Source organism: Hemibagrus wyckioides, linkage group LG18, assembly GCF_019097595.1.
Source record: "Hemibagrus wyckioides isolate EC202008001 linkage group LG18, SWU_Hwy_1.0, whole genome shotgun sequence".
Lineage (NCBI taxonomy): Eukaryota > Metazoa > Chordata > Actinopteri > Siluriformes > Bagridae > Hemibagrus > Hemibagrus wyckioides.
This window is the reverse complement of record NC_080727.1, coordinates 4291780-4309566: the sequence shown is the minus strand read 5'-3', so window position 1 is coordinate 4309566 and position 17787 is coordinate 4291780. Positions and strand designations below refer to the sequence as shown.

General features: G+C 41.7%; 1 protein-coding gene across 6 annotated transcripts in view; it reads right to left on the bottom strand.

Annotated features, from left to right (window-relative positions):
- Positions 1-17787, bottom strand: part of rxraa (retinoid X receptor, alpha a) — a 159427-nt gene that overhangs the window by 13563 nt on the left and 128077 nt on the right. For 3 of the 6 annotated variants that reach the window (XM_058415266.1, XM_058415267.1, XM_058415271.1), the window contains 3 exons: positions 7857-8016; positions 7588-7767; positions 4525-4709 (listed from right to left, as the gene is read on the bottom strand). In XM_058415266.1, the coding sequence (XP_058271249.1) occupies positions 4525-4709; positions 7588-7767; positions 7857-8016 (525 nt within the window). The remainder of the gene's footprint in view (positions 1-4524; positions 4710-7587; positions 7768-7856; positions 8017-17787) is intronic. The other 3 variants (XM_058415268.1, XM_058415270.1, XM_058415269.1) reach the window with 3 other exon arrangements.

Here is a 17787-nt window from a genome sequence, read left to right as displayed (position 1 = left end):
TTCTTAGCAAACAAACAAAAAGATCTTTTGGAGTATTTTAAGACATGTGACGCAAACTGGAGATAACGTCTGTAGCAAAGCCGCTACTGAAAAGATTTCCTTATCGTGGTCTATCTATTTAGCATACGGTCACACCCCCTTTATCCACAAAGCCTCAATGTTCTCATTTCAGCCTCTGAGCAGAATTAAGTTAAGGGTGATGTGAAAAAAACCCCCAAAAAACGATGCTTATTTCTCAGCTTTTGTGCTCCAAGTGTGTTTGAGTGTGCGGCTACAACGCAGCTGACCGCATGATCCGTTTATGAGAATCTGCCAAGCGCGAAGAACGACTGCCCGTGAGGTAAAATTTGGATTTGAGCAGTCGCTTCATGACCAAGACAAAAAATATCTGTTCAACCCCTGAAACAAATCAAAACTGTTCCATGTGCGTTATTTACGGCTGATCCACGATTCTTAGAGAAAAGCCTGGCTTGCGGATCGTTTTATGAAATTTTCATGAAGGGAGGAGAGAGCACAGTGCAAAGCCATGTTAATGTTTTATAGTCTGCTTAGAACCCGATTACAGCTGTGTGACGACGGGGAGAGAAAGTGTGTATAAGCAGATGAGAGGGTTGAATTTTTGCACGAACACTTAGCCAAAGAGTGGTTAGAAGAGTTAATACTGACATTGCACACTTTGGTATTCAAACCTCAGACCAAACTACAGACTAATAATCTACTCCATAAGCTCCAACAGCATTTTAACCAGGAAACAATTTCAGAATTTTGTTCAGGATTCAATTACAAACATTGTAAATAAGCTGTAAGTGTTTTTCCTGACAGGTTTCTTCACAAGAGCATGTCAGAGATGTGATAAAAAGCTGCAACAAATAAATGTAGTCTTATGGCTACATGAAACTGTGTGCACAATCAAGAACTATAATTAATTACGATACGTCTACATATGATATACATACATACATATATATATATATATATATATGTATATATATATATATATATATATATATATATAGAGTAAGACTTTTGGGTCGAGGAACAAGCTGCAAATCTTAACAGTAGATGATATTTTAGTAGATGAATTCGTATCGACCCTGATCACGAGCATTTAATGAAGGTAAATGAATGAACAAACAAACGAATGAATGAATGAATGAATGAATGAATGAGCGAACAAACATACAATCAAACAAATGAAGCAAAAAACAAACGAATGAATGAAGGAACAAACAAATAAACAACCAACCAAACAAAGGAACTAATGAACAAACAAATGAACAAACAAACATATGAATGAACAAACAAACAAATGAATGAACAAACAAACAAATGAACAAACGAATGAAAAACAAACAAACAAATGAATGAACAATCAACCAAAAGAACAAACACACAAACAAACGAACGAACAAACAAACAAATAAATGAATAAATTATTGAACAAATAAACAAATGAACAAACAAACAAATGAACAAGCAAAAAAAACACGAATCAATAAACAAACAAACGAATGAACAAACACAAACAAACAAATGAACAATCTCTTAATTGATTGTTAAATGCTTGCTATCTTTTCATTAATTTTTGATCATGTTACATTTATTTATGTTAAATGACATTGCACTTGAACAGCGTGTCCCAAAAATTAACCTCGAGCACCCGATTAACCCGAATCCAAATGCTGTGAATAAGCAATAACTGTATTATAACAGAAAGAGAATGAGAAAATGAAATGTGGCATCAATCCAACCCCCGAGAGAGAGAGAGAGAGAGAGAGAGAAACGGAGCTGAACAGGGACTAGAAGGACGTAAGCATAAAACACACTGAAGTCCCTTCCTTGCCTGAATGGAGGCGTGTTACTAACGCCTGTTTAACTCCTGATCTAGGTCACCATGAGCTAAACCCAGTTCATTCAGCTCGGCCCAGCCCCTGTGATTAGGTGCATTCGGGGACGAAGCCTTGTGATTAATTATCGCGGGACAGTAGCTCCTAAAAGAGCACACAAGTGATGAAAAGCCCAAACAAGCGAGGTATGGAGAATGAGTCAACGTTTTATTTGACGCCGCCTGTCAAGAGCACGGATTCCACATGGGAACAGACGTCCCAGCTCATCTAAAATAGCTCATGCTGTCGTGGCTCGTTGTTTATCTGACATTCGTCTATTTCACAAGCCTTCATCTCTACCAGAGATAAACAAATCCGTCGCATAAAGGCGCCAAATATGCCTCCGTGCTGCAGCTCTATTTCTAGTGAGAGTGTGTCTTCACCAACGAGACTGTGATGGAGTGCTTTCTAGTGTCAGCTTCCCCAGAGGCTGTTCTCCTCCCTCTACATCTCCCCAATGTCACCCGCTACTGCTCATGCATTCTCATCCTCCAAAAATAAACCCCATTTACTCGCATAACCACTGCCTTCACTTTCAGGACAATCCCAAAAGATGCTCACAGACTCTCTCTCACTAAGCACTGCTGTCTACTCTGTCTCTCTCTCTCTCAAAAAAAAACAAAAAAAAAAAAACACACACACTTCCTGGCTGGACTTTTTTGTGTGTATATCTGTATGAAACAAGGCAAAGAAATGTTGACTCTGAGCTGAAGATCTTCTAGATGTTGGCTCTTGGAGATCAACATGTTTTCGATGTCACATAACTGCTACCAACCTCCGAGGGTGAAAACTCAACCCGCTGCCCTAAGCTGAACCTCAAACCACAGAGATCTTGCCTTGGCTGTGATTGGTTAGCAATTAAATTCCTCAGCATGTGCTGTTACAGGGAAATAATCAACAAAAGAGTGGATTGCATCCTGATACGAAGCTGAGATACTGCTACCAATGCTAACTGCTAACAATTTGTCATTAATTTCAATTTTCACTATTTTTTACTACAAGCCATAATTGTAAACATTTTTGCATTTAGATATATTTAATGTTGTGGAATGTCCCAGAGACTGTGACGCTCTTACAGATATAAACAGTCATTCCCTAAACATCATCTTTTCCTTTTATTGAGAAACTGGAGAATACAAAGTTCTCTCTTCTGAAGACTTTCCCTTGGCGGAAAACCTACAGGAACAAATTTAACTCAAATTTGACACTTTCCAAAAAAAGGAAAAGATTTTTAAGACATTGCATCCACCATAATAGTTGTTACTACAGACACGGCAACAGAAATAATAATGTTACTATAGAAACAATAACATATTTGAAGAATCGTATAAATCTATCTGAATCACAGTCGGCAAAATTACTGTCAAAACCGCTGTTATAGACAATGAATCAACACCTTCTGACCGTTCTTAGTGAAGAATTCAGCGTCATGAGTCATGCTTCGTCATCTGAAATAATTGTCCACCTTAATACATTATTCCTCATGAATCCACATGAGTCCAGTCCACGCCTCCTTGTAACGTCACGGGGCAGCTGTTCCAAATCGATTAAACACAAAGAAGAAGCTAAAGCTAACCAGCACCCTGTGGAGCTCACGTAACCAGCACCTTCAAAGGAAGGCAGATATTCAATATGACCAGATTTACCTAAATGAAGGAACGTCTAAGAGAAACAATAAATCTCAGTGACAGATTTCCAGAACAGCGTTCAGATCTGTGATTTACACGGCAGAACGCTCAGACCTCACTTTTAACGTATGACATGCTGATCAACAGGATAAACTCAATTCCTCACACAGAAAAAAACCCCCCCGAAGAGGTCATAACCAGACTCCATAGACTGAGCTAAATGAGTGGGAGTCAAGGATGGGAAGATGAGCTATTTCAAATATCCCTTTACACTTTCCCACCATATCTGAATATTTTTTCAGGCATGTGGCGCCTTGAAGAACCACATGCTGAACGCTAACGTGTCTGGTCTGAACACCATCCCCATTTGTCATCTGTGGGATAAAGATATTTTAGCGCAGAACCTCTAAAAACCTTGTGATTCACTACAAGAACTAATCCGTGCGTTCAACCGTGTCTCCATTTAAAAATCTTACACAAACGCTATTATTCAAGCCTTGTCCTCCTTTTTTACCTGCTCGCCTTGTATTAACTCTGTATTGTTACTGTATTGTTGTCTAAATGTTTTGTCTGTAATTTTATTTTACCTCAGAAACTTCTAAAGCGTTTATGTGTGTGATAAACAAAAGCAACCTGTACAGACACAATATTCAGACTAAAATAAACTTGCACCAGAATCGGGACAAAACAAAGCTTTTCCCTCCGAAGTGGCGGGAATCATGTAGTAGACAAAAGGTTTACATTTAACCTCTTCAAGAAATCCAGATCCAATGTATATGCAAATTAGAAACACCTCAAAATGAAACAAACTCCGCCCCTTTCCCTGTGTGGGTTTTTGCCTGCCACTAAAGTACACCCATCTTTAAACACTGCATTAAGTTTACACATATATTGCTTTGAATTCAATCGAAAAAGCTTTCATCACAAATATTTTTACAATTTTATCAGTTTTGGGGTGACTTTCAGAGAAGTTTGGATTTAGGCCGTGACCACAAAAGCTGCTTACTCACCGAACTGGACGGCATGCCCAGGTTGGTCTCGATGTACGTCTCGGTCTTGGGCTCGACGGCGAGTTCGGCTTCTAGGATCTTCTCCACAGGCATGTCCTCGTTGGCGCTGCTGCTTGACTCCACCTCATTCTCATTTCGATCCTTGGCTCGCTGACGCTCCTCCTGAACGGCTGTATGCAAAAAAACTGGGTCCATTCAGTATTGCTGATTACACTGTCAACATTAGCAATGCAACGCTTTTCAATATATACAAAAAAAGACATGGCAGGATGGGTTTATTTTATTAACACTACCAAATATTAGACGCTTTAGTTAAATATGTAGGATTAGCATGAGGCATGAAGGCTTTTTGTTCCGAACATTTCTTCCACAGAGCTGTGTTAAAGCATTAAAGCTACAACATTCCACCTTGTGCTTTTATCCAATCAGGGACCAACGGCTTGTCCTTGTTTTCTACAGATTCTCAAGACTCAAGGTTTATGAATTCAGAGGTCAAAGTTCACCTCACATGAAGCAAAAGTAATCACTAAGGGAAGTAAATGTGCCTTTCGGGTTCTGTGTCCTTTCTCTTTCAGTGAATACTGTTTGTTTTCCCATATTGCTGTAGGTCAAAATCAGAAAGGATCCTTGTAGATGTTGGAACATCTTCAGATCTCTAACAGATCACAGACCCCCTGGCTTTGCTTCAGCAGGACTGAAGAATATTAAGCAGTACATAGTGATATTCCGAACTTCTGATTCACACTTTCATGGAGTAGTCGGAAACAGACTGCCGGATTAAGGCACAGTGGAGTGTTCTGTTTGTAATGTGGCCACAGTGTTTAGTTTAATGGATTGGGCATTTCATGAGCTCGAGAACACCAACAGAAAGTGGTTAGAGTGCTGAGCAGACACTCTGTCTAACTGTGGCCAAGGCAGAACTAACCGCACTCCAGATCTCAAACGATTCCGGGAATGTCTTTCTGTTTCTGCGTGTGTGATAGTCTGTTCATTGAAGAAACCTTCTCCTGATACGGCCCCCGTTCTGCACCGTCCTGCACATATGTGGAAACCCACACATATTCTAGGTTTTGTTTTATCCTGTGCTATTTCCTCGCCGCTGAATCACAGTAGTGGCTTGGTGAAGGGGCCCTCGGGGCAGAGGGGGAAAAAAAAGGGGGCCCCACTTTACAGAAACTGCTGTCTGCTTCTGGAGGTCAGCCCAAGGGTAGAATACTTCTCGTGGAGTCAGCGAGAGGTGAGGCGGCCTGAAATCACGTTAGCTTTATTTCCTTCGGAGAAGGAGGAGAGCATAAATTCATTTAATCCTGTTTTCCTGCAGTTTTACTCAGCCCTTTTCGGGTTGGCGAGGCCCTGCTCTTCCCCTGCCTCAGGCTATGGGGGGAGGGCTTATGGGCTGTTCGAGCAAACCGAACGTCAGATGGGGTGCACTCAGGTCAAGGAAGGCCCTCTGCGCATATGCATTTCTATAACTTCCGTTGCTGCAGTGCGCTTGAGGTCTAATGAACTGTAGTGGGATCTAATGTAAAGAAGGTTCCAGTAGATCACTCAATGAATCCTAAAGCCAGATGCACCCGGGGACCCTCTCATACTCATGTCTCTGCTAGAAAAAACAGCTTTCCAGAAAGGTTTTGATAGATGTCCGGACTAGGAGACCAGATAAACCGATCCATTCAGCCTAAACCTGCATGATATTCACACTAACTACACTGTTTTGTCAGCAGGGTACTTGTATAGACAAAGCTATGATAGCAGCTTCATTGTCTGAACAGGAGAAGAGCTCTTGGATTAGAACATGATACTCTCCTGTCAAAAGGCATTACCTAAAAGGAACAAGTAAAGCTTTTGGAAGTAAACCCAGCTCTGACGAAGTCTTCCATGTCGTCCTCTCGGGAAGGAGTGTGACTAACGTACTAAAAGTGCTAATGTCCTCCTATATAGGGGTTTCTGTTTGTCTGTTCCCTTGCCCTCGCCTTACTGCGATCCTATTTGCTCTCTTGCCTTGGGATCTGATTTGGGTAGGCAAGAGAAGAAATGCTGGTCCTAAAATACTTCAATCATGTTTTAATACAGCAGAAGGATCTTGACATCTCATCCCAGGATAGAGGTACCGCTGCTCCTGCCCAAACCGACCCATTCACTTCCCTTTTATACCCCCATCCCTCAGTTTAAAAGTCATTTTATTTCAAAAACCAGGAGATCTGCAGTATCTTTTTAGAATAATCCAAGTTTCTTTTAGACTACTGTGTGGATTTGCAGGCCCTGAAATGAGTTCTACTACATACCATAACAGCTGTTCTTCCAAAAAGGAAGCAACAAATAGTATTAATCTGTTTAGTCTGTTTTAATCTGATTACTTACAACCTGCCTAGTTATTCGTATCTTCCTTGCTCAATACTATCATTTCAGGCTACTGGTTACATTTTTTTTAGCCCTGAAATTAATTCCACCTTGCTTTTTTTTTTTTTTTTTAGAAAATGAGGCATCAGGCATATTCAGTAGTGGTATCTGGATCCACTTAGTGCTCCAAATATCCATATCTGTACATGGATTTTGATTTAATCTTGAAGTTAGTGCGCCTAAACCAGAATTAAATACAAAACACACTGACCGCAATTCATGTCACAAGCAGCAGAGGGCAGTGAAAAGAACAGACTGCTCTTTTTTCTGGACGACAACCTCCAGAGTCCACTATGGATGCTTATCACAGTAACACAAGCCTCCTGTATCGTCTCGCTCACATATCACAGTTGCTGAATCAGAAGGCAGCGTGTCTATCGGCGCACTAATTAAGAGTCTGTTCTCGTCAGAGTCCAAGGTCATTGAATGTTTAATCACTGCCATGCATCAACTTGCACGTTTCCAGTGGAGTCAGCTAGCGGTGATCGCCTGATTTGCTGCACCCACTACTCCAAATATCACACTGCACAACCCTGTTAACGGCTTTCCATGTGGTTCCATGCAGCATACGGTAGAGTGGGGCTACTTAGAGGTCTAAGCTCTGTATCGGATATTAAAGAGGACGAGTGCTATGCTTTCTGTCCTCTCTGTAATCTGCTGTACCTTCTCTCTTCATGCCCATGGCCAGGCATTTCTGATAGCGGCAGTACTGGCAGCGGTTTCGCTGGCGCTTGTCGATCACACAGTCTTTGTTGTCTCTGCAGGTGTAGGTCAGGTCCTTCCTTACGGTTCGCTTAAAGAACCCCTTGCATCCCTCGCAGCTGTAGACGCCGTAGTGTTTACCTACAGAGACAAGATATCCGTCAAAACACATGAGACTCAACATGACAAAATGTTGATATTTAGCATTTCGTGCTGCTACGCGCGCATACCAGAGGAGCGATCTCCGCAGATGGCGCAGATGTGTTTGGTGAGAGACAGAGGGGTTCCCGAAGACTGCGCTGGCACCTTCATCATGCCGTTAATGCCCACCGGAGGCTTGATGTCTTCTGAGCTGCTGACGGAGTTCATCGGCGAGTTCAACTGTAACATATATACGCACAAAAACAACACAAACCTGTTTAGATACACTCTTACAAGGGATCTATGGACAAACAAGGCCTCTTAACTTATTTACGGTGTTATACTTTGATAGAGAAACCATTGGGATTCAGGGACAAATTGAAGGACCTTCTAGATCTAACTTTATTTATAGATACCAAATGGCCAGGTTTTGATTCAAACTCTACTCTTAGTAGTTAGCTGTGTAATGGGAGCCATGATGCTAGAAATTGTAGAGATTCTCCTCCATGTAAAAGCCAATGCAGAACCTTCTTCAATCAGAGGAAATAAGTAAAGGTTTAATGCTGTCTCATGTTGAAGTAAGCTACAACAGTTTACAGTCATTGACCTGCTGGATGTCCCATTGGAACTCCTAAAAAACAATGTTAACTTTATACACAAATAGGCTACTTTTGAAGGCTACTCTGGTCTTATTGGGTGGGATGGTATCCAACCCCTCAGGAAGCTGCACCTCTCATTTCCTTTAACCGTATCCCATAGTTTTATGTCAAGGCAAGAATCCAGAGTCAGGGTCAGACATTAACGGCATTAAAGCCAATAAATTTGAATTAAAAAAAGAAGAAGAAAAAAAAAAAATCACTCGAGTCTGCCATATTTGGGATTTCTAGCTTTGCAGCACATCATGACCGTAACTTGATGTGAAAGATGGCTAAAATTACTCCGACAAAGCAAATCAAATAGACTGTGATCCTTATGTACTTTTCTACTGAACTGCCAATTCCACTTAAAGTGAGATATATTAATCTCATACACACCTACAACCTAGTCTTGAGAAAACCTGTAAGCTTTTAAAACCACACAAGCCTACTGGATCTTCACATCTGTAATCAGGTCACTAAGTTTTGCTAATGATAGTAAACGTTGCTGACATTGTCTCGTCCCATAGTGTAGCTATGTAGCTAGTCCTGTGTCACGAAGTGTTAGAGGCAGAGGATGGAAATGAAGATTTTGTGGAAACAGCGTGAGACCAAACCAACAACCAAATCCCTAAACCAACAAAGACAAAATCCTGACAATAAAACATGCTAAAACCGTTCCGAGCCTAATCGTGCCACACTTCTGCTTGAAGATGTATCGTACATTTGCTTTTACAGCATTTTGCAGACGCCCTTATCCAGAGGGACTTACAATAAAAAGTATATTTGGAATATACTTATATTTATAAGTATATTTAGAATAAATGAAAACAGATCTTCATAATCAAGCACAGACTCAACAACATAGTCATAGTTCCCTGTTCAGTTCAACATGGTGCACGGTGTGACATCATACATATCGGAAGGATACGGAATTAGTTGGTGCCACACCTTCATCTTAATGTTCTCTTCATCCCTCGTTCCCATCCATTGTTTAAAAAGCCTGGACACTGGTCACATTCCCCATTCCTAGCTAAAATAAACCTGCTTTCTATTTCACAGCCGTCCAACACGTAACGAAACAATGCAGCCTGTGAATGTTGGCCTTTGATTGAGTTTTGGAAAGACACATGGAGATTCTCGTGTGATTAAAGCAGATGCAGTTGGGACGGGCCCATGCTTTCAGGCTCACATGCCTTCTCCCACCCTCACCATCATCCTCTCTCTCTCTCTCTCTCTCTCTCTCTCTCTCTCTGTCTTTCTAGGGAAGCAGTCATTGCAGGATGTGTCCCGAGCCTCATTTATTCTCATTCAACACTGCCAGTGCAAATATTCTATGCTAGGATAGCTGCAATAAAATATTGAACAGGACAGTGGAATAAAGACAGGCTTGTGTTTCTTTTTTTCTTGCGAAAATACACCCGAGCCAAAAATGTGCTGGGGTGAACTCATCCAGACACAGAGGGAGATTTGTTCATACATGAATATCCTGAAATGAGGCCTACGGCGTTCCGCACGGATTTATAAGAGAGCGTGAGGGAGGTCTACGCTACAATCAACAGCAATTCATCATTTTCCAATCACTGCTCATCACCACCCAACATTTCCAGCACTCATGGCGCATTAATAATGTCTTTCTCTTCTTTCTCTCTCATCTTTCTTTTCTTTTCCTTATCCAAAATTGACTTCTAAATGAAAATGACACTGGAATGTGATGTGTTATAAATGCTATTGTGAACACTGACGTCCAAAATCCACAACAGAAAACAAGCAAAATGTGTGAGATGCTCTGCCTCTGGGGATTTTGGCTGACTGGACCGAACCAGCTGACTGATCTGACTTACATATTCACAAAGAGACAAAGAGAGAGGTAGAGAGAGTAAGCCAGGAATGATCCTTGTGATGTGATGCACCAGTGTGAGCAGGGAAATCTGTGTGAAGATGTCTGTACTTGATGGGAACTGATAATTCAGTGAAGGATACAAATCAAGTTTGAGAATGTTGCCTTACTGAAAGCACTTTATTCATCATTTGACATCTCTTGATAAACATCCATTTTCTCTACAGCTTATCCTAAACATGGTCGCTAGGAACCTGGGGTCTATCCCAGGGAACTCAGGGGATGGGACGAGTCTGGGGGACATCCTGGATGAGCTCACACTGTAGTACACCCAATTTACCCATTCACACACTTCAGAGATGCCAATCGGCTTACTGTGCAAGTCTGTGGGCTGGTGGAGAGAACTGGAGGACCTGAAGGAAGAAATTCTGGAAGCAGAGCAGGGCAAAGAAAGGAATTCATCCCCCAAACCCGGAAGTGTGAGGCAAATGTGTGGACCAGCATGCCAACTACTACAGAATACAACTATTCTGCCACAGGGGCTTTGGCTGACTCGACTGAACCAGCCGACTGATCTGACTTACATATTCACAAAGAGACAAAGAGAGAGAGAGAGAGAGAGAGAGACAACCACCTCCCAATTTCTAACCTGAACCCCCACCTCCCATTCCTCCTCTCCAACACACCAGCTCTCCAGTCATATGATATCTACGACAGGGAAGGCTAAAGACACCAGACCACCAACTCTTTACACGTCGGTGCTCATACAGCATCAACGAGGCAGTGTAACTGACTGGGACAAAAGTGTTGTCAGCCCTCTTCCACATAGAAGCGCTCAAATTTGGGTGTTGTTTCCTCCAACTACTCTTTTGTCTGGATTTTGTGGAGTCAAAGTCACAATCTCTAGACGATAAGGTAAACATTTTGCAGCCTAGGAGACTACAACACTTTGTCTCACCATTCCACAACACGCTTGTTTTTCTCACTTGTCCCTACCTTGATTCCTGACAGGAAGCGATTCCTGTCAAAAACATTTGAAACATGCCAAGTTTGAAGCCCCCTAACAGTGTTTCTGATTACGAATACATTAATAGGACATGCACCCAACAGCGCTCAAGCTGTGAAGGTGCTAACGGCGAGATGTGCAAGACAGCTCGGGTCAAGACCCCATTTGGAAAGAAAAGACCAGCGTCGCTTCTCAGTTTACGCTCGACCTACGTGTTGACGTGAGCGGTAGAGACGGCTACGTAGCGTCTGATGGCCAGAGGACACTCACGACAACCAACAAGAGTCTGATTCACCTCAAGACGGTGGCCAGAAAACTGACTAAACTGATGTGAATACATTTAGTGCAGGACAAGAAGCTTAGCTTCTTCCACTTCTTGGCAATAAAAACTAAATATAATTACATTTTTTAATTTAAGGTTTCTTTTTTTCTTGTAAACTCTCACTTTATGTCTCAAACTGGTGCAGGCAAACGCTGTGTACTTTATCTGGCTTGATCATTATCTTTAGTTTCATATCACGCTTCCTGTTATGGATGTGTTTCACCACTTTGTTTTTTTCTAGTATTCATCATCATTCATTTAGGTCTGCTTTAGGTCTGCTTTTTGTATGTATGGCGAATGCAAGGTTGGTATCGTGGGTTGACTCTTTCCAAACAGCTTTCGCTGACTGAAAAGAAATTTGTAAAATTCGTAAACTCGCTTCAGTTGGCTTCACTTGACTTTCCACTGACGCTAACAAGTTTTGAGCGGCTCCTGGGCGTATGCACAACTTCGTCTTGGGAGCATTCTTATGCAAAAAGGGAAAGCATTCATATGCCGAGGTTTCACTGTAATTGTAAATACTTGTTATTTAATCATATACATATTTGTTTTTGTACTGTGTTTACATACATAAATAAATAAATAAATAAATTTTATATATATATATATATATATATATATATATATATAAAATTTATTTATTTATTTATATACACGCAAAGTAGAACTATATGTATTCCCTATATATTTATGTATGTAAACACAGTACAAAAACAAAATTTATTATATATTTATTATAAATATATATTTAAATATATATATATATATATACACCATATTGCCAAAAGTATTCGCTCACCTGCCTTGACTCGCATATGAACTTAAGTGACATCCCATTCCTAATCCATAGGGTTCAATATGACGTCGGTCCACCCTTTGCAGCTATAACAGCTTCAACTCTTCTGGGAAGGCTGTCCACAAGGTTTAGGAGTGTGTTTATGGGAATTTTTGACCATTCTTCCAGAAGCGCATTTGTGAGGTCACACACTGATGTTGGACGAGAAGGCCTGGCTCTCAGTCTCCACTCTAATTCATCCCAAAGGTGTTCTATCGGGTTGAGGTCAGGACTCTGTACAGGCCAGTCAAGTTCCTCCACACCAGACTCTGTCATCCATGTCTTTATGGACCTTGCTTTGTGCGCTGGTGCACAGTCATGTTGGAAGAGGAAGGGGCCAGCTCCAAACTGTTCCCACAAAGTTGGGAGCATGGAATTGTCCAAAATGTCTTGGTATGCTGAAGCATTCAGAGTTCCTTTCACTGGAACTAAGGGGCCGAGCCCAGCTCCTGAAAAACAACCCCACACCATAATCCCCCCTCCACCAAACTTTACACTTGGCACAATGCAGTCAGACAAGTACCGTTCTCCTGGCAACCGCCAAACCCAGACTCGTCCATCAGATTGCCAGATGGAGAAGCGCGATTCGTCAGTCCAGAGAACGCGTCTCCACTGCTCTAGAGTCCAGTGGCGTGTTTTTACACCACTGCATCCGACGCTTTGCATTGCACTTGGTGATGTATGGCTTGGATGCAGCTGCTCGGCCATGGAAACCCATTCCATGAAGCTCTCTGCGCACTGTTCTTGAGCTAATCTGAAGGCCACATGAAGTTTGGAGGTCTGTAGCGATTGCTGCAGCATCCGCTGACCCCGCTCCGTCAGTTTACGTGGCCTACCACTTTGTGGCTGAGTTGCTGTCGTTCCCAAACACTTCCACGTTCTTATAATACAGCTGACAGTTGACTGTGGAATATTTAGGAGTGAGGAAATTTCACGACTGGATTTGTTGCACAGGTGGCATCCTATCACAGTTCCACGCTGGAATTCACTGAGCTCCTGAGAGCGACCCATTCTTTCACAAATGTTTGTAAAAACAGTCTGCATGCCTAGGTGTTTGATTTTATACACCTGTGGCCATGGAAGTGATTGGAACACCTGATTCTGATTATTTGGATGGGTGAGTGAATACTTTTGGCAATATAGTGTATATATATATATATATCAATAAAGCTGATTCTCATTCTCTAATTTTACGATTTATATTGTTTTGTTTTCAGTTGAGACCCAAATGAAACCTTTTCAGCACAAATCCAAAAATATACACTCATTGTGCTGAGGGGAAAATAAAAGGGTTTGTTTAAACAGACCCCAAAGTCGCCGTTAAACTCTATAAAACACGTCACTGATGCTTTGGGGCTGTTTTACAGCCAGTGCTTCAGGAGCTCTTTAAAAGATCGATGACGACAAAGTACCGGGATATTTTAGTCCAAATATCCGCTTGCCAAAATGATTCAGCTATATATCTCTCTCTCCAGGAGAGTATGAGTCCAGACGTAGCTTCGGATCAACACCGAAGTGTCTGTGGGACGTTTTGTAACGATCCTCACGGTCTCTTGTGGTCTGAACTGAAGAACAGAGACGATTTTAAAATGATCTGCAGGGAGAAGTGGACTGAGATCCTTCAACACGTGTCTCCAAACTTGTTAGTCATCCTCTCCCTGAGACTTTTTACCAAATCTGAAAGCACTAAATATCATGTGTTATTTATTTTACAGCATGGACACACTTCCTCAGAGATGGATTCTTCCCTCTCCTTTCTATTTTAGCATCCCAATAAATCCATTAGATCTATGAAAAGACAAATATAGAATTAAGTCGTGACTGAAAAATAAAGATCTTAAAAACGATTTTATTTTTAAGTTTTCCCGATGAAGCTCTCCACACTCGCTATCATTTCATCTGATAAACAGGTCATGATCTAGTGCACAGAAAATTCTAGAAGAATCTCAGCTCATGCATTATTATCATGCTATGTTCAATTTCTAACACTATTCCCAATGCACTATTTTAACCCATAAATCAATTCACACAGGACTTTTTAATTCGCCCCTTTAGTGTTGTTTTTCATGAAGGGTGCCAAAAATTTTGTTAGCACTCAATAGTACATAATTATATTTACACACACACACTCCTTCTTTAATACCAGTACAGAGTGGCTTTTACGGTTCACTCGACTAAACAGGTGGCGCAGCAATCCTACGCGAAGGAACACACACACTTGACTGAATAATAGGGACATTGATGCCTACATGCAGTCTGTACACACACACACACACACACACGCACAACAGTATGACCCCTATACAAACATCTATAGTGTATAGAGCTTTTAGACACACACACACACACACACACTTTAGAAAGCTGCATTAAAGCCATCCCCGGCTGTACATCTATCATTCACGTGGACGCTACAGCTTGAAACCAGACTTGGTCTAAATTTGATTTATGGCTTCGGAAGAAGCTGTTAACCTTGAGTAAAATGGAGGCTAGTCAAGGCTATGCTAGTAGCTGGAAGACCAAGCTTCTGTGTGCTGCTGGGAGAAAGACATTAGTGGACATCGAGGAAGGAGAGAGCGAGAGAGAGAGATGTGATAAATCACGAGAGTGCTGCTTTATTTTACGCAGCCTGTCAATGAAAGAAAGCACTTTCAGTTATGATGAGGTTGTGAAATGGCCTCTATTAAACACACACACTCACACACACACACACACACACACAGACACCAAGCAAGCATTTTACACACCTGTCCTCTACCTGCGCTTCCATGCAGACTTCCTCTCTCCGTCCTGTCCAAATTCTGGACTCTGGTCTCAGTTCAGACTATTTTTGGTGCACATGCAACTCTATCTGCTTGAGCTTAGTCTCTATGATGGGCAGCAGGATTAAAGGGGCTCACTTCTGTTACTGCAAATAGATTAATCTCCCTCTTTGGCCCATACATGAACATGCAGCCTTGTTTCTGGGGGTAGGGTGTCGCTAAAATGCTCCTGTCTCTCTTACACACACACACACACACACACAAGCTCTGTGAAAACTTCAATATCTTCAAATCCTCTCTACGTATTAGAGTAAAGCCATGTTTCCTGTAAGCAGGATGCTACATTTACACCGCTGATCAACTCCAGCTCATAGCAGAGTGTCCATTAATTAGCTGTCCTGCCTCCCAGGGGTCAGGGGTCAGTTCTTCAAGCTGCTTAGTAATGACAGCAGAAGCACAGAGCGTGACCTCGCTGCACGAGCACGACAGCAGCCGAAGCATGCCTGAGATTAAGGGTTTAAGGTGTTTTTTTTTCTTTCTGAGCTACCACATTTCTCCTTCTCTCTTTCTCTCATTTTGTCCACCATACAAAATATAAAGCGCTCACAGGCAGCTGGAGAACGAGAGAGAGAGAGAGAGAGAGAGAGAGAAAGAAAGAGAGAGAGATGTTGTAGGTTTGCTTATGCTAAATATGGCCAGAGTTAAAAATGTGACATTGCTGTAGATGTTACTGCCATGGCAACATACAGTATTAGCTTAAAATAAATGGGGGGGGGGGACAAAGAGAGAAAGAAATAAAGGAAGGAAAGAAAGGAAGGAAGGACAAAAAGAAAGAAAGAAAGAAAGAAAGAAAGAAAGAAAGAAAGAAAGAAAGAAAGAAAGGTGGATGAAAGGAAGAAAAAAAGGAAGGAAGCAAGGAAGGAAGGACAGAACGAAAGAAAGAAAGAAAGAAAGAAAGAAAGAAAGAAAGAAAGGCGGATGGAAGGAAGGAAGAAAAGGAAGGAAGAAAAGGAAGGAAGGAAGCAAGCAAGGAAAGAAAGAAAGAAAGAAAGAAAGAAAGAAAGAAAGAAAGAAAGAAAGAAAGAAAGAAAGAAAGAAAGAAAGAAAGAAAGGTGGATGGAAGGAAGAAAAAAAGGAAGGAAGCAAGGAAGGAAGGACAGAAAGAAAGAAAGAAAGAAAGAAAGAAAGAAAGGTGGATGGAAGGAAGAAAAAAAGGAAGGAAGCAAGGAAGGAAGGACAGAAAGAAAGAAAGAAAGAAAGAAAGAAAGAAAGAAAGAAAGAAAGAAAGAAAGAAAGAAAGAAAGAAAGAAAAAGAAAAAGAAAAAGAAAAAGAAAAAGAAAAAGAAAAAGAAAGAAAGTAGAAGGCAGAAAAATAGCAAGCATGATGTCAAAGAAAAGAAAAAATGTACCATAGGAAAGAAAAAAAAGATAGGAAGTGAAAAAGGGAAATAAAATGAAGAAAAAAAAGGAAAGAGAAAGAAAAAGGAAAGAAAGACATTAAATATGATGCAGTGCTGCAGTCTATAGAGTCAGTTATAGAAGTAAAGTTGAAGTAGTCTGTGATCTAGCCATTGATATTCAAAGAGCTACATCTCTCTCTCTCTCTCTCTCTCTCTCTCTCTGTTTCTCTCCACCCCCCCCCACCCCCCTTACCAGTTCACAGCACGTTCGTTAGTTCAGTCTGTGAGTTCGCTTGAGGCGCTAAATCTCCTGATCTCTATTAAAGAGCTGACTCAGTGCAGTGTCCCTGCAGGACCTGGGAGCGAGTTCACTCTGTTTCTCACCTGGCATTTTAACTGTCGAGAGCACAGACACAACACCATGCCTTCCATGTGCACCAGGACACACGGAGGGAAAGTCTGGATGCTGTGTCCAGGCAACAAGAGAGAGAGAGAGAGAGAGAGAGACAGAGCTGGTGGTTTTAACGCAGCTTATCCCGTCTTACTGATCCGGAGAACAGACTTCTCTCAAAAGGACACTTCAAAGGCTGCATTATATCCTGCAGCCAAAAGCGCCTCTTCCCGATGATACACCGGAATCCTGTCACACGCTCTGATCAATAACGAGGAGTCTCTGAGGACTAATCAGGTGATGCTGAGTCTTAATGAAATGAATTAGCAAACCAGGATTAATATTAAGGCCGTGATATCATCACACATCACATGACAACGCTGTGTTTGGAGAGTAAAGACCACCACGTGGAAAGTCACACCTCGGAGGGCAGCATGTAACCCCCCCGGTCTGATAAACCCACTTGAGCTCTGACCTTTGACTGTTCACACGCATAACTCAACCTGAGGGTGACCCCGTGGATGGGGGAGAGAAGGGGATTCTGGGAACCACAGAGATGGTGGTGCTGGAGCTCAGCATGACGCTTCAGTCTCAATTATTCTGATGCACACAAGATGTTTCGGGAATTCTGACAGCTAGACTCCTCTGATTCCTACTGGATTCCTCCGATACCCATAATGCACAAACAAATATTCTCTGTGTAAGATATAATAACAGCTGTATGGTGTGATATGATGTGAAGTCAAGCTGATGCTACCGTCACCATCCCAAAAACAGAACAGAAAGAAGGAAGGGAAGAAGGAAGAAAGGAAGGAGGGAAGGAAAGAAA